Source organism: Schistocerca serialis, chromosome 1 (genome assembly GCF_023864345.2).
Source record: "Schistocerca serialis cubense isolate TAMUIC-IGC-003099 chromosome 1, iqSchSeri2.2, whole genome shotgun sequence".
Classification (NCBI taxonomy): Eukaryota; Metazoa; Arthropoda; class Insecta; order Orthoptera; family Acrididae; genus Schistocerca; species Schistocerca serialis.
Genome location: NC_064638.1, coordinates 309,462,095 through 309,489,441, shown reverse-complemented (window position 1 = coordinate 309,489,441; position 27,347 = coordinate 309,462,095). Strand labels below are relative to the sequence as shown.

Genomic DNA, 27,347 nt, shown 5'->3' with positions numbered 1-27,347 from the left:
TTTTTCCCCCTAAGGTAAGTCTTTCCGCTCCCGGGATTGGAATGACTCCTTACCCTCTCCCTTAAAACCCACATCCTTTCGTCTTTCCCTCTCCTTCCCTCTTTCCTGATGAGGCAACAGTTGGTTGCGAAAGCATGAATTTTGTGTGTATGTTTGTGTGTCTTTCGACCTGCCAGCGCTTTCGTTTGGTAAGTCACATCATCTTTGTTTTTTGATAAATTTTTCCCACGTGGAATGTATATATATGTCTGCTTGTGTCTGTATATGTGTGGATGGATATGTGTGTGTGTGCGAGTGTATACCTGTCCTTTTTCCCCCTAAGGTAAGTCTTTCCGCTCCCGGGATTGGAATGACTCCTTACCCTCTCCCTTAAAACCCACATCCTTTCGTCTTTCCCTCTCCTTCCCTCTTTCCTGATGAGGCAACAGTTGGTTGCGAAAGCTTGAATTTTGTGTGTATGTTTGTGTTTCTGTCGACCTGCCAGCGCTTTCATTTGGTAAGTCACATCATCTTTGTTTTTAGATATAGTTTTCCTATGTGGAATGTTTCCCTCTATTGTAACGACACACACACAGATATATATATATAAAAACAAAGATGATGTGACTTACCAAACAAAAGCGCTGACAGGTCGATAGACACACAAACAAACATACACACAAAATTCAAGCTTTTGCAACCAACGGTTGCTTCGTCAGGAAAGAGGGAAGGAGAGGGAAAGACGAAAGGATGTGGGTTTTAAGGGAGAGGGTAAGGAGTCATTCCAATCCCGGGAGACTTACCTTAGGGGGGAAAAAAGGACGGGTATACACTCACGCACACATATCCATCCACACATATACAGACACAAGCGGACATATTCAAAGGCAAAGAGTTTGGGCAGAGATGTCAGGCGAGGCGGAAGTGCAGAGGCAAAGATGATGTTGAATGACAGGTGAGGTATGGGTGGTGGCAACTTGAAATTAGCGGAGATTGAGGCCTGGTGGATAACGGGAAGAGAGGATATATTGAAGGGCAAGTTCCCATCTCCGGAGTTCGGATAGGTTGGTGTTAGTGAGAAGTATCCAGATAACCCGGACGGTGTAACACTGTGCCAAGATGTGCTGGCCATGCACCAAGGCATGTTTAGCCACAGGGTGATCCTCATTACCAACAAACACTGTCTGCCTGTGTCCATTCATGCGAATGGACAGTTTGTTGCTGGTCATTCCCACATAGAATGCATCACAGTGTAGGCAGGTCAGTTGGTAAATCACGTGGGTGCTTTCACACGTGGCTCTGCCTTTGATCGTGTACACCTACCGGGTTACAGGATTGGAGTAGGTGGTGGTGGGAGGGTGCATGGGACAGGTTTTACACCGGGGGCGGTTACAAGGGTAGGAGCCAGAGGGTAGGGAAGGTGGTTTGGGGATTTCATAAGGATGAACTAAGAGGTTACGAAGGTTAGGTGGACGGCGGAAAGACACTCTTGGTGGAGTGGGGAGGATTTCATGAAGGATGGATCTCATTTCAGGGCAGGATTTGAGGAAGTCTTATCCCTGCTGGAGAGCCACATTCAGAGTCTGATCCAGTACCGGAAAGTATCCTGTCACAAGTGGGGCACTTCTGTGGTTCTTCTGTGGGAGGTTCTGGGTTTGAGGGGATGAGGAAGTGGCTCTGGTAATTTGCTTCTGTACCAGGTCGGGAGGGTAGTTGCGGGATGCGAAAGCTGTTTTCAGGTTGTTGGTGTAATGGTTCAGGGATTCCGGACTGGAGCAGATTCGTTTGCCATGAAGACCTAGGCTGTAGGGAAGGGACCGTTTGATGTGGAATGGGTGGCAGCTGTCATAATGGGGGTACTGTTGCTTGTTGGTGGCTTTGATGTGGATCGACGTGTGAAGCTGGCCATTGGACAGATGGAGGTCAACGTCAAGGAAAGTGGCATGGGATTTGCAGTAGGACCAGGTGAATCTGATGCAACCAAAGGAGTTGAGGTTGGAGAGGAAATTCTAGAGTTCTTCTCCACTGTGAGTCCAGATCATGAAGATGTCATCAATAAATCTGTACCAAACTTTGGGTTGGCAGGCCTGGGTAACCAAGAAGGCTTCCTCTAAGCGACCCATGAATAGGTTGGCGTACAAGGGGGCCATCCTGGTACCCATGGCTGTTCCCTTTAATTCTTGGTATGTCTGGCCCTCAAAAGTGAAGAATCTTTGATTTACTGTCCTACACTCGTACTCTCTGCTGGAAATATCACTTTGCCACGAAGAAAAATGATCCTAATCCTACTCCTAATGATCCAGCTCCCCAAAACACTATCCAAATTGAACCCTGCCTGGAACAGTTCCGTCCTCCATCACAGCGGGACACACCTCCTCTTCCTCAAAATCACCCTCTCCAAACCCTCCAGGAATTTCTGACTTCCAGCCTTGCCTCTCAATCCTTCTTAAAAAACCTTAATCCTACTCCCAACATCACCACTGCTGAAGCCCAGGCTATCCGTGATCTGAAGGCTGACCGATCCATCGTCATTCTTCCGGAGGACAAGGGTTCCACGACCCTGGTACTTGATCGTCGAGAGTATGTGGCTGAGGGACTGCGTCAGCTTTCAGACAACACCACATACAAAGTTTGCCAAGGTAATCCCATTCCTGATGTCCAGGCGGAGTTTCAAGGAGTCCTCAGAACCTTAGGCCCCCTGCAAAACCTTTCACCTGACTCCATCAACCTCCTGACCCCACCAACACCCCGCACCCCTACCTTCTACCTAAAATTCACAAACCCAATCATCCCGGCCGCCCAATTGTAGCTGGTTACCAAGCCCCCACAGAACGTATCTCTGCCTACATAGATCAACACCTTCAACCCATTACATGCAGTCTCCCATCCTTGATCAAAGACACCAACCACTTTCTCGAACGCCTGGAATCCTTACCCAATCTGTTACCCTCGGAAACCATCCTTGTAACCATTGATGCCACTTCCTTATATACAAATATTCCGCACGTCCAGGGCCTCGCTGCGATGGAGCACTTCCTTTCAAGCTGATCACCTGCCACCCTCCTTAAAATCTCTTTCCTCATTACCTGAGCCATCTTCATCCTGACTCACAACTTCTTCACTTTTGAAGGCCAGACATACCAACAATTAAAAGGAACAGCCATGGGTACCAGGATGGCCCCCTCATGTGCCAACCTATTTATGGGCCACTTAGAGGAAGCCTTCTTGGTTACCCATTCCTGCAAACCCAAAGTTTGGTACAGATTTATTGATGACATCATGATCTGGACTCACAGTGAAGAATAACTCTAGAATTTCCTCTCCAACCTCAACTCCTTTGGTTCCATCAGATTCACCTGGTCCTACTCCAAATCCCATGCCACTTTCCTTGACGTTGACCTCCATCTGTCCAATGGCCAGCTTCACACGTCCATCCACATCAAACCCACCAACAAGCAACAGTACCTCCATTATGACAGCTGCCACCCATTCCACATCAAACGGTTCCTTCCCTACAGCCTAGGTCTTCGTGGCAAACGAATCTGCTCCAGTCCGGAATCCCTGAATCATTACACCAACAACCTGAAAACAGCTTTCGCATCCTGCGACTACCCTCCCGACCTGGTACAGAAGCAAATTACCAGAGCCACTTCCTCATCCCCTCGAACCCAGAACCTCCCACAGAAGAACCACAGAAGTGCCCCACTTGTGACAGGATACTTTCCAGGACTGGATCAGACTCTGAATGTGGCTCTCCAGCAGGGATACGACTTCCTCAAATCCTGCCCTGAAATGAGATCCATCCTTCATGAAATCCTCCCCACTCCACCAAGAGTGTCTTTCTGCCGTCCACGTAACCTTCGGTAACCTCTTAGTTCATCCTTATGAAATCCCCACACCACCTTCCCTACCCTCTGGTTCCTACCCTTGTAACCGCCCCCGGTGTAAAACCTGTCCCATGCACCCTCCCACCACCACCTACTCCAGTCCTGTAACCCGGAAGGTGTACACGATCAAAGGCAGAGCCACGTGTGAAAGCACCCACGTGATTTACCAACTGACCTGCCTACACTGTGACGCATTCTATGTGGGAATGACCAGCAACAAACTGTCCATTCGCATGAATGGACACAGGCAGACAGTGTTTGTTGGTAATGAGGATCACCCTGTGGCTAAACATGCCTTGGTGCATGGCCAGCACATCTTGGTACAGTGTTACACCGTCCGGGTTATCTGGATACTTCCCACTAACACCAACCTATCCGAACTCCAGAGATGGGAACTTGCCCTTCAATATATCCTCTCTTCCCATTATCCATCAGGCCTCAATCTCCACTAATTTCAAGTTGCCACCACCCATACCTCACCTGTCATTCAACATCATCTTTGCCTCTGCACTTCCGCCTCGACTGACATCTCTGCCCAAACTCTTTGCCTTTGAATATGTCGGCTTGTGTCTGTACATGTGTGTGTGTGTGTGTGTGTGTGTGTGTGTGTGTGTGTGTGTGTGTGTGTGCGCGCGCGCGCAAGTTTATACCCGTCCTTTTTTCCCCTTAAAGTAAGTCTCTCTGGATTGGAATGACTCCTTACCCTCTCCCTTAAAACCCACATCCTTTCGTCTTTCCCTCTCCTTCCCTCTTTCCTGACGAAGCAACCGTTGGTTGCAAAAGCTTGAATTTTGTGTGTATGTTTGTGATTGTTTGTGTGTCTATCGACCTGCCATCGCTTTCGTTTGGTAAGTCACATCATCTTTGTTTTTAGATATATTTTTCCCAAGTGGAATGTTTCCCTCTATTATATATACAGGGTGTTACAAAAAGGTATGGCCAAACTTTCAGGAAACATTCCTCACACACAGTAAAGAAGATATGTTATGTGGACATGTGTCCGGAAATGCTTACTTTCCATTTTAGAGCTCATTTTATTACTTCTCTTCAAATCACATTAATCATGGAATGGAAACATACAGCTACAGAATGTACCAGCGTGACTTCAAACACTTTGTTACAGGAAATGTTCAAAATGTCCTCCATTAGTGAGGATACATGCATCCACCCTCCGTCGCATGGAATCTCTGATGCGCTGATGCAGCCCTGGAGAATGGCATATTGTATCACTGCCGTCCACAATACGAGCACGAAGAGTCTCTACATTTGGGACCGGGGTTGCGTAGACAAGAGCTTTCAAATGCCCCCATAAATGAAAGTCAAGATGGTTGAGGTCAGGAGAGCGTGGAGGCCATGGAATTGGTCCGACTCTACCAATCCAACGGTCACCGAATCTGTTGTTGAGAAGCGTACGAACACTTCGACTGAAATGTGCAGGAGCTCCATCGTGCATGAACCACATGTTGTGTCGTACTTGTAAAGGCACATGTTCTAGCAGCACAGGTAGAGTATCCCGTATGAATCATGATAACGTGCTCCATTGAGTGTAGGTGGAAGAACATGTGGCCCAATCAAGACATCACCAACAATGCCTGCCCAAACGTTCACAGAAAATCTGTGTTGATGACGTGATTGCACAATTGCGTGCGGATTCTCGTCAGCCCATACGTGTTGATTGTGAAAATTTACAATTTGATCACGTTGGAATGAAGCCTCATCCGTAAAGAGAACATTTGCACTGAAATGAGGATTGACACATTGTTGGATGAACCATTTGCAGAAGTGTACCCTTGGAGGCTAATCAGCTGCTGATAGTGCCTGCACACGCTGTACATGGTACGGAAACAACTGGTTCTCCAGTAGCACTCTCCATACAGTTACGTGGTCAACGTTACCTTGCACAGCAGCAACTTCTCTGATGCTGACATTAGGGTTATCGTCAACTGCACGAAGAATCGCCTCGTCCATTGCAGGTGTTCTCGTTGTTCAAGGTCTTCCCCAGTCACGAGTCATAGGCTGGAATGTTCCGTGCTCCCTAAGACGCCAATCAATTGCTTCGAACGTCTTCCTGTCGGGACACCTTCGCTCTGGAAATATGTCTAGATACAAATGTACCGCGCCACGGCTATTACCCCGTGCTAATCCATACATCAAATGGGCATCTGCCAACTCTGCATTTGTAAACATTGCACTGACGGCAAAACCATGTTTGTGATGAACACTAACCTGTTGATACTACGTACTGATGCGCTTGATGCTAGTACTGTAGAGCAATGAGTCACATGTCAACACAAGCACCGAAGTCAACAATACATTCTTTCAATTGGGCCAACTGGCGGTGAATTGAGCAAGTACAGTACATACTGATGAAACTAAAATGAGTTCTAACATGGAAATTAAGCGTTTCCGAGACATGTCCACAGAACATCTTTTCTTTATTTGTGTGTGAGCAATGTTTCCTGAAAGTTTGGCCGTACCTTTTTGTAACACCCTGTATATTCCTCCAACACAGTCCAAAAAGTTTGGCGATGGGGACAACTGGGCAATAGCTAGCGAACACAAAACCTTTGAAATAACTGAAGAAATCCTAACTTCTGATCTAGACAATTTAAGCCAATATTTCCATAAATGAGGGTTACAACTCAAATCAAACAGAGGTTCCACATTTTCATCTGCCCAACAGATTGACGCAGATAGCACTTCATGTCTATTTTAAGGGAGACAAACTTCAATACTCACTGAGTATCAGCACTCTGATTGTTAAACTCAACAACACAGCACTATGCACCTGTCTAGCTTAATAGGCCATATGCAAAAATAATATACATAAAATCTAACTAAGCCACTCACATTGTTAATGGATCAATATGATCTACTCCCACATACTAGTCACCTATCTTGAGCCACATTCCAACTACTGATATCAGATGGAAGAGTGTGCTATTGTGTGAATACCAGAAGATTGCTGATAACCCTGATCTTAAAATATTGAATAATTTATTCTGTACAGAGTAAAAAAAAAAGATTAAGATCAAGGCACTCCACTCTTCACAGCTAGAACTCTTAAGGAAATTGAATTCAATGTCATTGATGAATGGAAACACTGCTGGCAAGAAAATTGTTCTTCAAAATGTCTGAAACTGCCCTGCATCCAAGAGAAACCCTCTGGATTGACCAGCCTCACCACAATTTGGACTACCCTGAACTGCATCCAAATGGGTCATGGAAGATGTGCGGACACTCCCCAGGCAGGGCAAATCTTCAACACCATCTCGTGACTGTGGTGCAGAGTGAAAGACAGTTGTTCACGTTGTATCAATATGTCCCGCATGTGCCTAGAAGGTTTCTTCTGAAGAATTCCTACTACACAAAAAACCTTGCCACTCATCATTAGTTGTTATAGTTTGGGTTACATTATGCTGGAGGGCTGTGTGAAATGTTGACATGTAGTAGTTTAGTAGTATTTTTATATACAAGGGTTGTAGCTTAAATAGTGGCAACTATTTATTCACAACCGATACAAAAAAGTTACATGTTTGCACCTGTTACTGTCCTTCAAAGTAGTCACCAATGTTGTGTAGAACCCACCGCCAGCAATGTGGAAGGCGTAGTATACCATTAGCAGAGAATGTTCTGTTGATGGTGCAAATGGAGTAGTCGAAAGTTATGGTGATTCTCGTGTACAACTGTGATGGTGTTATCCTAACGCATTACATTCCTTCACGGCAGACTGTTAATGCGCAGTATTACTGTTTGTTTTTGGAGCACCACTGTGACCAGCTTTACGAAAGAAGTGGCGACACTTTCTGTATAACCCACCAATCATTTCGTATGACAATGCGTGGGCGCATACAGCACAAGCTGTGGCTGCTCTGTTCGGTCGATGGGACTGGGAAGTACTGTACCATCCACCATACTCCCTGGACTTAAGTCCTTGTAACTTTGATTTGATTCTGAAGATGAAGGAGGCGCTTAGTGGCATTCACTTCAGAACTGTTCCAGAGATTCAACAGGCCACTCCAATCGCACCATCAACAGAACAGGCTCTGCTAACAGTATACTACGCCTTCCAAATTGTTGGCAACGGGTTCTACACAATGCTAGTGACTACTCTGAAGGGCAGTAACAGGTGCAAACATGTAACTCTTTTGTATCAATTGTGAATAAATAGTTGCTACTATTTAAGTTCCAACCCTCCCCTATTTAGCTATTCTTGTGATTCATAATGTATGCCATATGACAAGAAAATAAAATCAAGTTTTAAAGCCCAATCAGTTCAAGTGTAGACTATCCTCTGATATGCAGTTATCTACTTAACTTATTTAACTCTAAAAAAACTGCACCAAAGTGTCACAATGATCTTGAATACAATCAACAAGCCACTGAGCAGGGACCATGGAGGTTGCTTTGTACCAATTTTATCAATTTTCAGCCTCCTACATTTGGATACAAAGCATGGAAAAGCATTCGTCTATATACCTCAGTACACTGCCTATCCTTAAGATCCCTATGTGAAATGTAAATTGGATGTACCATAAGGTCACACAATCTTCCTACAAATTTCAATTACCTAAACTTATTCAAGATGGTTCCAGAAAAATGATGTCACCCTTTTTTCAAGAATTCCTATTTAAGTGCCTTAACCATTTACGTTACTTCTTTGCCTCCCTTTCTCCTCATATAAGATAGGTCTAACTTAACCTCATTTCTAAGTGACTATGCACTACAATTATTTTTCCTTCCAGCTTATGAAGAATGAACCTGCAATTCTAAAATTTAGACATACTGGTGAGTCCACTTGTGTCCTTGTGAATAAACTGTTTAATGTTTTAATAATTCAAGGAGCTATGTAACAAATTGGAACAGGAGAGAAATTTAGTGAATAGACCCAAAGATCAGTAATCTAATACTGTGGAAGATATAAAATGATTTATACGTACCATAGTCTTCAAAACAAAATGTGAGATCAGCGTAATTTTTACTCAACAGTCTACATAACAAAGCAAGTGAGACATGTACTCACGCAATGAGAAGTTGAAGTTGATAGTTCTTGAAGTCCCTTTACCTTCCACTCTTGCTCAGTCACTACACACTGATATTGTTCTGTTGGTAGCCACTTAACTTCTTTTGTTACGGTGTCCTGAAATGTTTGCATTAGAATTTCTTGGCTAAGCTCTGCTGACAATCGTAGGGCTTGTTTTGTGAAAGACTGCTGAAATCTTTCCACTGGCCCCTCTTGTGCTCGTTCCACAGCTGGTTGCTGACAATCCTCACTTTCAGTTAGCCCCTTGATTTCTTCGATTACTGACTGCTGGGGTTGTTTTCCTGTAGGATGTTGGCCTTGTCCCCCTTGTAGTTGCTCGTCTTGTTTCACAGTTTCCTGTTGCTGCCCTTGATTTAGTGTTAGTTGTCCTTGTTCATATCTCGGGACAAGTTCTGACATTTTCTTTACGGTGATTTGCTGTATATGCTCCCCAGCAAATGGCCTTGTTTGTTCTGTGTTAGGAACCAGCCCCTCTTGTTTGTCGAACTGTTTCCTTCTTTTTGCTTTCAGCTTCAGTTCTTTGTCACAAACAACTTGATTTATTTGTCTTGTCAATTTCTGATTTTTGTTTCCCACGTCTGGTTGCAGTTTATTAGGTACAGAAGATTGTTGTTGACCAGACACAATCTGAGGCTGTTGATAATTTGTGGTGTACAGCCCTTGATTAACAATCGTTCCCTGCTCTTTACCAGTCCTTAACTTGTGATGTTTGTGTGCTGTAAATGGTTGGTCTATTTTTATCAATTGCTCCTTTTGTTCTGCACAGTTTGACTGCTCTTGTCCCAATACTATTTGTTGTTTTTTTATTGGTGTAAGAGAGGATACTTTCTCCATTGCAGATTGTCGAACTGCTTCGCCACTGAGTTGGTAATGAGTGATATGCCACCCATGTACTGTAATGAGCTGTTGATTTTGCTCAACAGTGGGCTGCTGCAGATCTTTCGCAGAACCAAAAGGATGTGTGTGATTATTTCGGTGTTGGGCTTCTATTGAAACAAGCTGTTGTCCTTTTACATTGTATTCCTGCCTTTGTTTTTCACTCAACTGCTTTATGATATGTTGCTCCTCACATTCACATCTGAGTCTATTTACCATAGGAGGTTCTTTGATTTCTGGAAAAAGCTGCAGTTCACTTTCTGCGGACTGTTTTCTTCCTTCATTCTGGTAGAGTTTTTGGCCTTTCCCAAATGACAGAGCTGCATGCAGTGTTGCAGGAAGCAAGTGGCGTAATTTAACAGGAAGCTGCTGGCATATTCCAACAGAAGTCTCTTGATTTATTGTATTTTGTCCTTCAACTCTTTCAACAGAATGCAGTTCATCATTTATTGAAGGGAGATATTCTCCTGACTTTCCCATATCTCCCCGTTTTTCTTCTTCAATTGACTGCAGAGGCTTCTGGACATTAACTTGCAATCTATTTTCTATAGGGAATAGTTGTTCTCTATCAGATGAAAATGGACAATCTACATCATTAGTGAACTGCCGTTCATTAATGGTCACAGATTTGGGACTACCGTGTGTGCTCAAGTGGCCCCCATTATTCATTGGAAGGTGCTCCATAGTGTGTGTCTGCTGCTCTGTCCCTCTGATGTGTTCTATGAAGAAATGATTCTCTTGTTTATTTCTTAGTGGCTCCTCTTTGTTTACAGTAGGCTTCATTCCTTGGTTCAGTGCATCTTGCCGGCCTCGATCCTCTGCTAGCTGTCTTGCTTGATCAGTTATGATTTGACCTTGAACATCTGTGAAACTCGATTTTTGTGCTGTCAAGAATTTCTCTCTCTGTACGACTCTGTTTAGGTGCTCATGTTCTGTTTGCAGCTTTCCCTGTAGACCTGCATGCTGCTGCTTGGCACATTCACAGTGTTGTGTTCTACTAGCTGACTCCAATGACTGGTGACCTTTATCTTCTGGTATTTGCTGTTCCAATACCTGTTGTTCAGTTTCCTTAACATTAATTGTTCTTTGATTGTGTGCTTTGCAATCCTTTTCTTGGCAGAAATGATCTGATACTGAGTCTTGTTGGACTTTGATCAATGTTTGTTGTGGTTCATTTTCTTTGTACAGCTGACTTGCTTTGAGAAGAAAATCACATTTTGGTGGATAACAGTTCTGTGAAACAGTTTTCTGAAGCTGAAGTAACTGATCTTCTGGAAGGTTCAGTTTTAAATCCTTGCCACTACTACAATACTTTAATCTATCATTTCCACCACTCAAATTGAGACAGATTCGTTGGTGCTCTTTTAATTCGTTTGATAACCTCGATTTCTGCATTGCTTCATTCACTAGCACTTCCTCTTTTTCTACATTTTGTAATTGTTTTTCTTCTGTCAATGAACATGCCTTATCCCGCTGTGAAAGATGACCAAAGCCTACCAGCTGATCATGTTGATGTACTTCTTTTGACTGGAATTCTGTGTTGTCTTTTGGATGGTGAAGATGATGTTCCCCAGTCTTTTCTGAGACACATTTTCGTGTCTGGTTATGCTTTGATGATAGCTGCAAAACAGGACTGACAGATGTATTTTGCAACTGACTCTGTTGTATATGTTGCTGCTGCTGTTCCTGCTTTTGCTGCTGCTGCTCTTCCTTCGTCACTAACTCATTGTTTTCATCCTTCAACAATCGCTCTGGTTCAGCTTCTGCAAGAGAAGAAGATCAGTTAGGTACAGATAATAGAAAAAAAGTACTGTATACCAGAATCGTAAACAAACCAGAATCGTAAACAATGTCTTCATCACTGTATTTAGAAAGAAATTATGGGATGGAGGCTAGGGAGAAATTTATAAATCAGAGAATACAGATGGAAAAGTTTACTTTTTCTTAAACCAATTCCTGTACCACTTTAAGCGATGTTTACTGCTAAAATGAATATGATCAAAATTGAACAGAAGCAAGGATAAACGGTGGATAACTCCTGCAACTGAAGTACCTTGTGGTAGAAGAGAGAACTCGACATATTTCAAAGAAGAAGCAGTAATGAAGATCTGAAACTTAATTATCACCAGTACTGTCAAATCCACCACACTGTCATTAAGAAAACAAAGTTAATGTTCCACCGTTCAAAAACTAAAACACTTCAAGAATAATACAAAAAAAAGAAACAAACAAAACTATTAATGAAAATGAAACTGACCCCAAAAATAGCTCTTGCAGAAACTGTGAATGCACCAGCAACAGGTATTAATTTCAAAAATAAACCATAAATACAGAAATCATCAGATCACTAACAAGGGAAACTTCCCATCGCAGGCCCCAACAGATTTAGTGGTAAATTGGCCCATTGGATAGACCATCAAAAACTGAACACAGATCAAGCATAAAAACAGGAAGAAGGTGTACTGAACTGTGGAAAAAGGAAGAAAATAGACAGTGTGAATGGTCTGAACTCTAAGTGTGCAGTATCGACCAGTGCTAATGGCTGTCGTGTCGTGGTTATGTGGTCACGGTGTAGAACTGTGACGGAGGGGTTCTGGGTTCAAATCACACTCTGTTCCTTTTATTTTCCTCCATAAAATTACAAACTTTCTGTCCAACATCAATGCGTCTGTTCGCTGTATTCAAATTTGTGTATGTGTTGTGGCGTAATGTCACTTGCAACAGTGATGTGTATTGAAGGGACCACCAGACATAACTCATCTTTATTCTATACAGATACCACATCTTATGCCTCCTGCGTTCCGTTTTGGAAGTTTTGGCTCTTCAATTTCCTTCGTTTTAACATAGTTCACACCCGTTTATTTATTGTTTTCATTTCTGTGTGGCATCTCGCCTGCTCTCACTATTCATTACAAAATATTAGGCATGTGGTCAGAACCTATTACTGTTGCATGTAAATGTGATGAATAGTGAAAGCAGGAATTGTAAAAATTACCATTGTACAGTAATCTCATATTTTAATGTATCTTACTGGATCATCTGTTTAATAAGTCTTTTTACAGAAAATGGAAAAACTGGTGGAGCCTGGCCTTGGGTTCTGGAGAAATGTAGGAAGACACAAGCCAATACTAATCCTATGACTTACCTTGGACGAAAGGTTGAAGTAAATCAATCTTACATTTATAGCATTTACAAATTTAGAGAAAGTTCTTGACAATGTGGACTGGAACCTGCTCTTTGAAAATTTGAAGGTACCCGGTATAAAATACAGGGAGCAAAAGGTTATTTAAAACTTGTACTGAAAGCATACAGAAGTTGTAGAAGTCCATGGACGTGAAAGGGAAGATACAGTTAAGAAACAAGTGAGACAGGGTTGTCACCTGTACACTATGTTACAGAGAGCGAAGAGCAGTGGAAACGAATGGACAGTGTCTTGTGCAGAGTTTATAAGATAAACAACAACAAAACTAAAACAAAAGTCGTGGAATAGAGTTGTATTAAATCAGGCAATGCTGAGTTAATTACACTAGAGAAAGAGACACTAAAGAAGTAGACAAGGTTTGCTATTTGTGCAACACAATAATTGATTATGGCCAGGAACGGAAGGTATCAAATGCAAGCTTGCAATTTAGAGGGGGGGGACTGTTCCCCAAAAAGCAAAATATGTTAAGATCTAAAATAAATTTAACTGTTAAGAAGTCTTTTTTGTTGGTACTGTCTGACGTGCAGCCTTATATGGGAATGAATCATGGACAATTGGAATTCTGACAAGAAGAGAATAGTAGCTTTTGCAATGTGGTGCTACAGAAGAATGATGAAGATTAGCTACATATATCAAATAATGAATGAGGAGGTGCTGAATCGAACTGGGAAGAAGATAAATATGTACCGCAACTTGACTAACAGAAAGAAGCAGTTGACTGAACATATCCTGATGCATCAGGACTTGAACCTAAGACTTTCAAAAAAAAAAAAAAAAAAAAAAAAAAAAAAAAAAAAAAAAAAAAAAAAAACCGTCTCAGGTTGAAGGGGCTACGCAGACTCCCACAACATCGAAGACAGGCAGCATGAGGATAAGGGAGGAATCTAAGACTCCCTCCTCCCTGGATAAGCGAGTCCAGAAAAAATCGAGGCAAGAAAAATAGGCAAACAGACCTACAGTACTGCAGTCTCGGTTTTTAAGATGGCAGTTATCCAGGAAGGCTCTCCACTGGTGGTCATCAGCTCGCAGCAGGAGTAATCTGTAGAGATGGCCCTCTTTGAAAAGATTGGGGGAGGGGACACTGATCCAGGACCCAACTTCAGAAGGGTCTATCTACAGCATGGTGCCCTCATTTTTGTCTGTGAAGGGGTGCACACGGTGGAATGGCTTAAGGACAAGGTGCCCGTGATATCCACGTGGGAAGAGCAAAGCTGCTGGTCAAGATGGCAGTGGAACTTCTTAAGACCGCAAAGGTATCAACATGGATACCAAAGATCCTTAAGGATGTCTCTCCTTAGACTCTGTTCAAGAAAATAGGGGCTCAAAACCCAAAATCTCAACAGAAGACTGCAGAGTGATCAACCAGAAGGTTTTACCGGAAGGACGAACCCTGGTGGTGGAGGTCGGAGAGAAGTCCGTGAAGGCGATGCGAGAGCAGGACCTTGGATAGTTTTTAGGGTTCTCGGAGGTCACTGTCAGGGTTCTCAAAGGCAATGATGGCAGCAAGACAGAGACTGGAGCACAGTAAAGGGGCCTCTGCTGCTCTAAGCTGCTGCCTGGGGAGGCAGGAAGTGGATGTGGCCTTGATACAAGAACCCCACTTATATAAAGGGGGCATATCAAGCCTCAGTGGCACTGGAGATAAGCTGATTTATGCTAGAAATCTAAGAAACTTCAGTACATGAATCTATGTACAAAATGGAATTTCTTTTATGCTATTGATGGATTTCTGCTCCAGGGACCTTGTGACCATTAAAATGCAGCAATGTGAGGAAGGTACAAAGTGTACAAAATTGTTTCCACCGTTTTGTCTCCAACATTTGTGGCTTTAATGAAACAAATTGGTTACACATGTACCATTCAAAGTATTTTCCATCGCTGGCCACTACTTTCTCCCATCTTTCGGGCAGTGTACAAACCCTGTGTCAAAAAAATTGTTCATCTTTTGGAACGATCCATGAACCAATCCAATTTGTGACTTCTTCAGGAGATCGGAAGTGTCGGTCAGCCAGGCCATGTGCCATTTATCTAAACAGTTCCTTCTTTCTGAATCATGCGCATAGCCTTGAGACATTTTGAATTGGCTTGCAGTGTCAATCCCACAAATTGTGCCAATTCTTCTCGAGTTTGATGCGAGTCTTCACTCAACAGTGTCTCCAATTCTGCATTTTCGAAAACATTCTCTCTTTCACCACATATGCCTGTCCACTACATTAAAATCACCATTCTTGAAGCATTGAAACCACTCACGATATGTTCTTTCACTAACAGCATCCTTACCATATGTACTTGAGAGAGCATTTGATGAGACTCAACCGTTCTTTTCTTCATATTGAAACAAAAACATTTTCAATTAAGAACAACTTCATGATGCAGATAATAATCAACTAATGTTTGAATGAGGTTATGTTGACCGAGGTCCAAGCTAACTGCCTGACGTCTGCAATCTGTTTCTTTTGACCTCTACTTACCATTGTCGCCATATATCGGCAAATAGCGGAAGCAAAGTTGTAAACCTTGTATAATGAGGGAAATTATTTTGGCCTCAGCTTAACTTTCTTACGAAGACAGCTCTCCACCTCCTTTGGAGGTGAGGAGACTGGTAGAGGCTTGCCATCGGTAAGGTGACTAACTGCTGGTGGGATGCGACGCCTATGCCCACAACCTAGTGTGGGGCAGCAAGGACAACAACAGTAGAGGTGAGTACCTTCTTGAATTTCCTTTAGCTACTAACTTTGAGGTACTGAAGAGGGGCAGTGAACCTACATTCAGGAGTAGCAGAAGGGAAGAAGTAATTGACATACAGCTATGTCAAACAATGGCATATGGTGTTACAGTCATCCTCATCAGACCACATGTACATTAAATTCAAGGTTGAAATGGGAATCAGACAGACCATGACCAATAGGAATCCCAGGAAAACAGACTGGGAGACATATAGGAGGGACCTTGACTTAGGCTTATTGGAAATTAAAACGTCGATAAGGAATCCAGAAGAGTTTGAGGAAGAAACAGAGGCTGTTACCTCTGCCATAGTGACTTCATATCGGAACAACTGCATAATCACCAAGAAGTGCACAAACAGGAGTGTGCCTTGGTGGAATAATAACATGGAAATTCAAAGAAAACAGGTATGAAGACTGTTTAACATTGCGGGACATAAAGTACAAGGGGCTAAATATCATGAGGCCCTAGTCAACTACAACCTTGCAATAAGACAAGCAAAAAAGACATCCTGGAAGGCATTCTGTGAGGAAGAAGAGAGAACAGCTGCTCAAGCCAGACTTAACAGAATCCTCACTAGAGTACCAATCAAACCAGGAGATATGTTGAGGAAGGAGGATGGCGAATATACAAAGACAGCACATGAGATGCTGGAACTGCTCTTCAAAACTCACTTTCCTCAATATGCTCTGCTGGACAACACAGACCAGAATGTGATCCAGGAGAGACAATGGTTCCCAGGCACTCAAAGAGAGGACTGGGAATCGGCCAAAGAGTGTGTGGACTTTAATAAAATCCAATGGGCGGTGGGAACATTCCAACTGTTCAAGTCGCCTTGCCCAGATGGAATTTTACCAGCTCTCCTGCAACAGGCAGGTGAGAATCTCATAAGAGTCCTATGCAGGTTATTCAGAGTTAGCCTAGCAGTAGGAATAGTTCCCAATGTTTGGAGGGCAGTGAAGGTTGTCTTAATTCCAAAGCGAGGGAGAATTTATCATACCACGGCCAAGAATATGAGACCAATCAGTCCGTCCACCTCCATTCTCAAAACACTGAAAAACTTGTTAATGTATACGTAGAGGAGAGGAGGTTAATTAGGATCTCTCTACATTCAAACCAACATGCATATCAACCAGGTAAATCATGTGAGACATCTGTCCACCTACTCGTTGGGAGGATGGAGAAAGCACTTCACTTCCAAGAAATAGCCCTATACATCTTCCTGGATATCGGGGGGCCTTCGATTCCATGGTAAGAGCAGCATGACCTAAGGACCACTATATGTAGGTGGACCAGGGCCATGCTTCATGGACGGAAGGTAGAGGTTACCATGATGAATGAAACGATGGTAATTAACACTACTAGAGGCAAGACACAGTTAGAAACATGGCACAAGGAGGATTGGACATTGTGCAAAATTGGTGCATTAAACAGGATCTGAGGGTTAATCCTAAGAAGACTGTTGTGGTTCCATTTACGAAGAAGCATATCCAACACTCAAGTTCGAATCTAAAGCTATTCGATGAAAATCTACCTGTGAAGGGGATAGTGAAATATCTAACGTGGACCCCTCACATTAAGAGTATCTGCCCAAAGGCAAAAAGTACTCTAGTCAGTACCAGAATGGCTTTTGGTAAAAACTGGGGGATAAGCCCCAGAGGTATGCACTAGATATACACCATAATGGTTAGACCCAGGATTTCCTACGGGGCAGTAGTGCAGTGCAAGAAGGTAGAACAGCGGGTTGCAGCTAAGCAGCTCGCTAAGGTGCGGAGACTGGCCTGCTTAGCCATAACAGGCAGAATTAGCAGTACACCAACCACTGGGATGGAAGCCACGCTGGACATGCCTCCACTACACCTTTTGGTCAAGATGGAGGCAGCAGCTGGGGCATACAGACCTAAAACTGCCAAAAACTGGATCTCATCGGGATATCCAGAATTACACTCTACCATAGTGAGTGAGGTAAACATATGAATGACTGGGGTAATACCAGCGTGACTATATAATAACTCACAATTGCTTCAACAAGCCTTAGAATGTAATAAATGGAAGCAGGGAGCAGCAGGAAAAAACAGACGCCATAGGGGGACATTGTTTGGTTCACCACTGGGTTAAAACCAGACCAAGGTGTTGGGGCAAGGGTGTACGGGGTTCAAACGGCTCTGAGCACTATGGGACTTACCTTTTGAGGTCATCAGTCCCCTAGAAATTAGAACTACTTAAAACTAACTAACCTAAGGGTATCACACACATCCATGCCCAAGGCTGGATTCGAACCTGCGACCGTAGTGGTCACGCAGTTCCAAACTGTAGTGCCTAGAACTGCTCAGCCACTCCGGCCAGCTGTACGGGGTTCAGCCAGACTGGAGGGCATCATCTCTCTAGGAAAACTGGCCTCTGTATTCCAATCTGAAATTACTGCAATCAGGGCATGCTTGGAAGAGAATAAGCGTAGGTGCTACAATGACCATAGCTTGGCGACTCCATGGAGTGTTCTGTGCACCACGACCAGATAATGGATATAATTGGAAGGAGAAACAGCCTTGGTCGTATTTTTTTGTTTTATTATCCGCAAAATTGATTTTCGGTCACTTAGTGACCATCCTCAGTGCTGTAAGATACAATGAAAATTGTTAGGCACTGGTATTAACAAGCTTACAGCGATCGCTCTAAGCTTGTTAATACCAGTGCCTAACAATTTTAATTGTATCTTACAGCACTGAGGATGGTCACTAAGTGACCGAAAATCAATTTTGCGGATAATTAAACAAAAAAATATGACGAAGGCTGTTTCTCCTTCCAATGACCACAGCACCTACATCTATTCAGGCAGCCCTGAAATCACTGGCAACTACTGCAAAAAGATCTAAAATTGTTGCAGAATGCGACAGGGCTCTGGTGGAACTATGTGAAAGCAATAGGGTAAACCTAGTGTGGATCCCTGGCAACTCATGGATCTGTGGCAATGAACAAGCCGACAGATTGGCCAGGATGGGTGCAACGACTCCATGCACTGGACCGGAACCTGTCCTGACAATCATCAAGGCTATGATCAAACTAGGACTATGGAACTGGCTCAGAAAACAGCACTTAGAATATTGGACCAAGGTCCACGAACAAACACATGGTAAGGTAATGATGCCCAAGCCATGTTTTAAAAGAAGCTCTGTAATCCTGGGATTGAACAGAAATGAGATCGAACTCATGACTGGACTGATGACCTGCCATGGGAATTTCAAAAATATGCCTACACACATTGGGTATAATGGAAGAAGACCCTAAATGTACGATCTGTGATGAGGGTGAAACTGCATCACACCTAATCTTCGAAAGCATGGCATTGGAGAGAAAAAGAGACAGAATCTTCAGGACAACTAGCCCTGAAGAAATTGTGTGTAACAAAAATCTAGTAAAGGCACTCCTTGCACTATTTAAGGGCATTGGTTGGCTTTACTAGATACACTGAGAGCAATACCGAACAATAAACTCTGTTTTGATGTGAGCAGTGGTGGGTTAGACCTAAGCTGTTTTAGATTCCCTGTCAAAATCAAATCAAATCAATGAGGAAAAGAAAACATTCATAGAAATTAATAACGAGGAAAAATAAAAGGTATGATACTAGAAGCTAGTTGTTTGGGTATTACACACTAACTCTGATGATTTTTTAAGACAGATTTTTTTGTACACTTTCAGCAATAAATGCTTATGTTATCCACAATTTTAAAAAGTTTGTACAGAGTCAGGCATGAGAAAGACTTCGTAACTTATGACATGATAATGGAAAGGAATATTTAAACAAAAGATTGGTGAAATTCTTTAAGAACAAAGAAGTTAACCATCAACCCACAGTTCCCCACACTTCAGGACAAAATGACGTAGTGGAGAAATATAATAGAACAACTGGGGAAAAGGCAATATAGAATTATAAAATCCAAGGAATCTTTAAAGAAGAAAGAAGTCAGTAAAGTAATGACAAGTCAGGAACATTTGATTGATCGCTGAAACCAAGCCAAATATTTATTCCATTCACAGATAAGGAGAAAAATACTGAGATGCAAGACAACACAAGGGAGATCACTTTGGATAAAAGCATTTGAGAAGAATCATGCTCAGAAGAAATAAATGAAGATTCTGAATCGTCTCGAGAGGTACTCAGATCTTCCCAAATACCAAGACCAAGGTAGATGGATGATCATGTGTCCTATCACGATAAAGAATCGTCAGAATAAGAACCATAAACTCTGAAAGAAGAATTGCAATCTACTGACTTGCATAAAGGTTTCAGGCAACTCAAGACGAATTAAAGCCATATGCAGAAAATCAAACTTCGGAAGTAGCAACCTTGCCTCCGTACAGAAAAGCTTTTGACACCAAGTGGGTCTTTGAGACAAAAAGAGACATGGGCAAATAGTTCACCATAAAACTCATATGGTAATCAAGGAACAAGCAAATTCAAGAGGTTTAGACTATGAAGAAACGTATACACATGTGCGAGATGTTACAGTTCACTCAGACATTTATTTAATCTAGCTGCTAAATGGATCACTGGACATTGATCACTGTGATTTACTGACAGCTCTTTGCAGCATGACTTTAAAGTCAGGTAATGAGGTACCTTGAACACGATGACAACCTCCATGCCTACCAGCATGGATTCCGATAACATCGACAATGTAAAACGCAACTCACACTTTTCTCACATGACGCACTGAAAGCCGTGGATCAAGGCAGTAGGGTGGATGCAGTACTACTTGATTTCCAAAAAGCATTTGACTCAGTAGCATATCTACACTTATTGCCAAAAGTATTTTCGTATGGGGGTATCAAGTGAAATTTGGTGAGGATTTTTTGGTAGGAAGGACACAGCATGTTATCTTGGATGGCGAGTTATCAGCAGATGTAAAAGTGGCTCTAAGTGTGCCCCGTGGGTGTGTATTGGAACCCTTGGTGTTCATGCTTTACATTAATGACCTTGCAGACAAAATTAATAGCAACCTCAGACTTTTCACAGATGATGCAATAATCTATAATTAAGTATTACCTGAAAGAAGCTACACAAATATTCAGTTAAGTCTTTATTAAGATTTCAAAGTAGTGCAATGATTGGCAATTTGCTTTAAATCTTCAGAAATGTAATATCATGAATCCGCAAAATGAAAAACTAGTTTCCTATTATGACTCTCATTTACATGAGTCACAACTGGAATTAGTCAACTTCCACAAATACCTCAATGTAACACTATGTAGGGATGTGAAATGAAATGATCACATACACTTAATAGTGTTGTTGTGGTCTTCAGTCCTGAGACTGGTTTGATGCAGCTCTCCATGCTACTCTTTCCTGTGCAAGCTTCTTCATCTCCCAGTACTTCCCGCATCCTTCTGAATCTGCTTAGTGTATTCATCTCTTGGTCTCCCTCTACTATTTTTACCCTCCATGCTGCCCTCCAATGCTAAATTTGTGATCCCTCGATGCCTCAAAACATGTCCTACCAACCGATCCCTTCTTCTAGTCAAGTTGTGCCACAAACTTCTCTTCTCCCAAATCCTATTCAATACTTCCTCATTAGTTACGTGATCTACCCACCTTATCTTCAGCATTCTTCTGTAGCACCACATTTCGAAAGCTTCTATTCTCTTCTTGTCCAAACTAGTTATCGTCCATGTTTCACTTCCATACAAGGCTACTCTCCATACAAATACTTTCAGAAACGACTTCCTGACAGTTAAATCTATACTCGATGTTAACAAATTTCTCATCTTGAGAAACGCTTTCCTTGCCATTGCCAGTCTACATTTTATATCCTCTCTACTTCGACCATCATCGGTTATTTTACTCCCTAAATAGCAAAACTCCTTTACTACTTTAAGTGTCTCATTTCCTAATCTAATTCCCTCAGCATCACCCGACTTAATTAGACTAAATTCCATTATCCTCGTTTTGCTTTTGTTGATGTTCATCTTATATCCTCCTTTCAAGACACTGTCCATTCCGTTCAACTGCTCTTCCAAGTCCTTTGCTGTCTCTGACAGAATTACAATGTCATCGGCGAACCTCAAAGTTTTTACTTCTTCTCCATGAATTTTAATACCTACTCTGAATTTTTCTTTTGTTTCCTTTACTGCTTGCTCAATATACAGATTGAATAACATCGGGGAAACGCTACAACCCTGTCTCACTCCTTTCCCAACCACTGCTTCCCTTTCATGCCCCTCGACTCTTATAACTGCCATCTGGTTTCTGTACAAATTGTAAATAGCCTTTCGCTCCCTGTATTTTACCCCTGCCACCTTCAGAATTTGAAAGAGAGTATTCCAGTTAACATTGTCAAAAGCTTTCTCTAAGTCCACAAATGCTAGAAATGTAAGTTTGCCTTTCCTTAATCTATTTTTTAAGATAAGTCGTGGGGTCAGTATTGTCTCACGTGTTCCAACATTTCTGCTGAATCCAAACTGATCTTCGCCGAGGTCAGCTTCTACCAGTTTTTCCATTCGTCTGTAAAGAATTCGCGTTAGTATTTTGCAGCTGTGACTTATTAAACTGATAGTTCGGTAATTTTCACATCTGTCAACACCTGCTTTCTTTGGGATTGGAATTATTATATTCTTCTTGAAGTCTGTGGGTATTTCGCCTGTCTCATACATCGTGCTCACCAGATGGTAGAGTTTTGTCATGACTGGCTCTCCCGTGGCCATCAGTAGTTCTAATGGAATGTTGTCTACTCCCGGGGCCTTGTTTCGACTCAGGTCTTTCAGTGCTCTGTCAAACTCTTCACGCAGTATCTTATCTCCCATTTCGTCTTCATCTACATCCTATTCCATTTCCATAATATTGTCCTCAAGTACATCGCCCTTGTATAAACCCTCTATATACTCCTTCCACCTTTCTGCCTTCCCTTCTTTGCTTAGAACTGGGTTGCCATCTGAGCTCTTGATATTTATACAAGTGCTTCTCTTTTCTCCAAAGGTCTCTTTAATTTTCCTGTAGGCAGTATCTATCTTAACCCTAGTGAGACAAGCCTCTACAACTTTACATTTGTCCTCTAGCCATCCCTGCTTAGCCATTTTGCACTTCCTGTCGATATCATTTTTGAGACGTTAGTATTCCTTTTTGCCTGCTTCATTTACTGCATTTTTATATTTTCTCCTTTCATCAATTAAATTCAATATTTCTTCTGTTACCCAAGGATTTCTATTAGCCCTCGTCTTTTTACCTACTTGATCGTCTGCTGCCTTCGCTACTTCATCCCTCAGAGCTACCCATTCTTCTTCTACTCTTCTACTGTATTTCTTTCCCCCATTCCTGTCAATTGTTCCCTTATGCTCTCCCTGAAACTCTCTACAACCTCTGGCTCTTTCAGTTTATCCAGGTCCCATCTCCTTAAATTCCCACCTTTTTGCAGTTTCTTCAGTTTCAATCTGCACTTCACAACCAATAGATTGTGGTCAGAATCCACATCTGCCCCAGGAAATGTCTTACAATTTAAAACCTGGTTCCTAAATCTCTGTCTTACCATTATATAATCTATCTGATACCTTTTAGTATCTCCAGGATTCTTCCAGGTATACAACCTTCTTTTATGATTCTTGAACCATGTGTTAGCTATGATTAAGTTATGCTCTGTGCAAAATTCTACAAGGTGGCTTCCTCTCTCATTCCTTCCCCCCAATCCATATTCACCTACTACGTTTCCTTCTCTCCCTTTTCCTACACTCGAATTCCAGTCACCCATGACTATTAAATTTTCATCTCCCTTCACTACCTGAATAATTTCTTTTATCTCGTCATACATTTCATCAATTTCTTCATCATCTGAAGAGCTAGTTGGCATATAAACTTGTACTACTGTAGTAGGCATGGGCTTTGTGTCTATCTTGGCCACAATAATGCGTTCACTATGCTGTTTGTAGTAGCTAACCCGCACTCCTATTTTTTTATTCATTATTAAACCTACTCCTGCATTACCCCTATTTGATTTTGTATTTATAACCCTGTAATCACCTGACCAAAAGTCTTGTTCCTCCTGCCACCGAACTTCACTAATTCCCACTATATCTAACTTTAACCTATCCATTTCCCTTTTTAAATTTTCTAACCTACCTGCCCGATTAAGGATCTGACATTCCACGCTCCGATCCGTAGAATGCCAGTTTTCTTTCTACTGATAATGACGTTCTCTTGAGTAGTCCGCGCCCGGAGATCCGAATGGGGGACTATTTTACCTCCGGAATATTTTACCCAAGAGGACGGCCTCATCATTTAATCATACAGTAAAGAATCATGTCCTCGGGAAAAATTACGGCTGTAGTTTCCCCTTGCTTTCAGCCGTTCGCAGTACCAGCACAACAAGGCCGTTTTTGTTAATGTTACAAGGCCAGATCAGTCAATTATCCAGACTGTTGCCCCTGCAACTACTGAAAAGGCTGCTGCCCCTCTTCACGAACCACATGTTTGTCTGGCCTCTCAACAGATACCCCTCCGTGCCACCTGTATCGCTGAGGCACGCAAGCCTCCCCACCAACGGCAAGGTCCATGGTTCATGGGGGGACTTAATAGTGAGTAAACCAAATTGCAGACTTGGATTTACTGGTAGAATACTATGGAAATGCGATCAATATACACAGATGAGTTGTAGGCAATTACTCATGTGGCCTATCCTACAATACCACTCACTTAAGTGTATGGAACCCATACCAGAGAATACTAACATGGGATACTAGGCAAACACAGAGAAAAGTGTCACAAGAGTCACATGTTTGTCTGAGCCATGGGAGTGTGTCATGCAGATGATGCAGAAACCGAACTGGTAGACTCTAGAAGATCAACATAAAATAACCAAGTAAGTCTAGTTTCAAAATTTCAAGCAGTTTTAAATGATGACTCTAGGAACATGCTACAAATTCCTATGTGTCACTCTCAATACAGATCATGCAGACAATATTATATTAATTACAGTGTGCACAGTGACATTTAAACAATTATTCTTCCTGTGCTGCAAATGTGAATGGAATATCAAAAACCCCAATAACTGATACAATATGATGAGCTCTTTGCTGTGCACATTACAGTGGTTTGCAAAGTATAGATGTGGATACAGACATAGAAAGGAGAAATTTTTATTTAAAATACCCATGGTTTACTATATGATAAAAACATTAAAAGGCAAAGGCATTACATGGCTTAACCCTCCAGCAGGCGCGTCAACTTTCATGACTCTACTAGTCGCGATGTATCTCGTGGATACATGCGACGATTTTTGTGGTTTTTTGTTTGTTTACAGGTTCTTTTTCTTTTGTTTTTGTTTTAAATTGCAGTTACCTTTATTGTTACGGATTTTACAAATACAGAAGTGAACATCAGGCTCATTACACTTGCAAATTATCAGAAATATTTGACATTTTGTAATGGAGAAGAACATGAAATTCTTTTAAAAATTGATTTTATTATAGATACAAATAAATTATTGAACTAATCAAAGCATGTGTCTTTTTACCGATTGCCCTCTACAGAAAGACATTGTTCACAAATCATTTTTGCGTGCTTTTGCAAACAAAGATGCGAACCGCATTTTTCACATGCATACTTGCTGAGACACGTCTTTTTTTTGTCTCCCTGTAGCATGACTGGTACCTTTTTCTTTTCATGTTTTCTGATTACAAGGATTGTTCAGCGTTTTCTTGCTCTTTTCCTTTAGGTTTGTACTTTACTATCATTGACTTTATATCATCAGGTAGTCATAATAAGAGCTCTTCTTTTGAGATGATCTTGCAGTAGAGTCAGAGCCAAAGTTTTGAGATACTCGCGCCGATTTGAGTATTTATTCTTGTTGCCCAAGAAAATTACTCTTGAGTTGATGCCTGCAGTGTTCAACAGGTGGAGAAAAATCACCATAGGCCATCATCTTGTTGACCTAGTTATATTGTAGGTTGCACAGAGTTTGTCAACTACATCAACTCCAGATTTGGTGCCATTATAGTGTAGAATAATTGCTGGTTTTTTCTCTAAACCTTCCGAAACCTCACTTCACGATACATACATACTCGAAAGGAGGACTAAAGTTTTCCCTTTTTTCGGGACATACGACACAAGGGTTTCATTCTTGCTGTAGCCAAATACGCTGTCATATTACTGTCTACTTTTTGGTGCTACGAAATTCAATGGCAGTTCCTTCTTGTCTTTTCTAATTGTGCCTACAAACGACAATCCCCTTTTATGCAGTTCTCTTACCAACTCCAAAATAGTGAACCAGTTATCTGCTGTAATGTTTCTACCCGTCCCATATATTGGCTCGGCAAGTCTCAGAACTACTTCTTTGGCGGGGTTGTTATTCTGAAAGGGTCCTTCTGGTTGTAATCCACAATATATTTCCATGTTGTAAGTATAATAAAGCTTGGCATCACATAGGCAGAAAATTTTGATACCATATTTAGATGGTTTGGATGGTATGAACTGGCGAAATCTACACCGGCCTCGAAATGCTGGTAGCTGCTCATCAACTGTGACGTTCTGACCGAGGGAGTAATGTGTCTTGCAGTTATTCAAACACATGGTGAACATTTCCCTCACTGCTGCTAATTTGTCTGTCTTGCGCCGTTTTTGTCTTGTGGCTCCATCATCAAAACGAACACATCTTATTAGGAACAGGAAACGTTTTTCGGACATGGTCATTCTAAAAATATTCAGACCAAGGTCATCTGCTCTCCAGAAGTCGTGAACATTCTGTCGCCCACCACGGAACACAACAGCAAGGTATAACAAGCCAAGAAAGGCTTTTATTTCGATTGCATCTGTGTCCTTGCAGTCACTCTTGCGAGCAAAGTTTCCTTTTAGATCAGCTATACGCCTGTTAGTGTTGACCACAATTAGATCTAGGATATCATTACTGATGAATAGGCTCCAGCAGTCAATTTCAGCTACCATTTTGTTTGCGTCTCCAACTACCCCAGGCAGTTTGGTTAGTATATTATGAGGCCGTGTCTGTGTTGCTTTCCAAGGCACTTTCCTCCATTTAGTTCCATCCTTACCTAAAATAAAAAAATAAGTACATTACACCATTATTAGATATTGTTATTATTACATCTGAAAGCATATTTATTGTCTTTTCTACTCACCAAAATAGTAATGTTCATCAGTTTCCTGCGCTTCATTATTTTCCTCTTCATCAAATTCATGATCTGTGTCTGAGTCTACAGATCGTGTTTCGAGTATATCTTCGGTTTCTGAATCAGTTTCTGCAAGATCATCTTCATCTTCAATGGATACCTCGTCGTCGAGAAGAAGGCGATGTACTTCTTCCAAATCCTTAGGATTTTCTAGATCATATCGTTTACTCATTTTGAAAGAGAGTACACGTAGCTACAACGAAACGTTGCTTCATTTAGAAGACAACAACGCAACTGCCGACTTGCGTATGCTGCAAACAATGCAACAGCTGCAGTCATTAGCGGCGACAAAGCGTTACCCGAGTAGGCGCGCTGTATCTGAGAGATACAGGCAGTACACGTTCGCACACTTGACTCATTTATGACCTTGTCAGTATCGGGATAAGACTGAACTTCCTGTGAAGCAATAAGAAAGGTATGACACAAGATGTCGTGGGCCAGCAAACCGTTACCACTGTTCATTGCGGTA

General features: G+C 42.0%; 1 protein-coding gene across 1 annotated transcript in view; it reads right to left on the bottom strand.

Annotated features, from left to right (window-relative positions):
• LOC126469692 (trichohyalin-like) overlaps window positions 1–27,050 on the bottom strand; it is a 41,606-nt gene extending 14,556 nt beyond the window's left edge. The window contains exons 1-2 of the mRNA XM_050096899.1: window positions 26,828–27,050; window positions 8,890–11,549 (exon numbers count right to left, since the gene is read on the bottom strand). Coding sequence (XP_049952856.1) covers window positions 8,890–11,549; window positions 26,828–27,050 — 2,883 coding nt within the window. The remainder of the gene's footprint in view (window positions 1–8,889; window positions 11,550–26,827) is intronic.
• Between the last annotated feature and the right edge of the window lie 297 nt (window positions 27,051–27,347).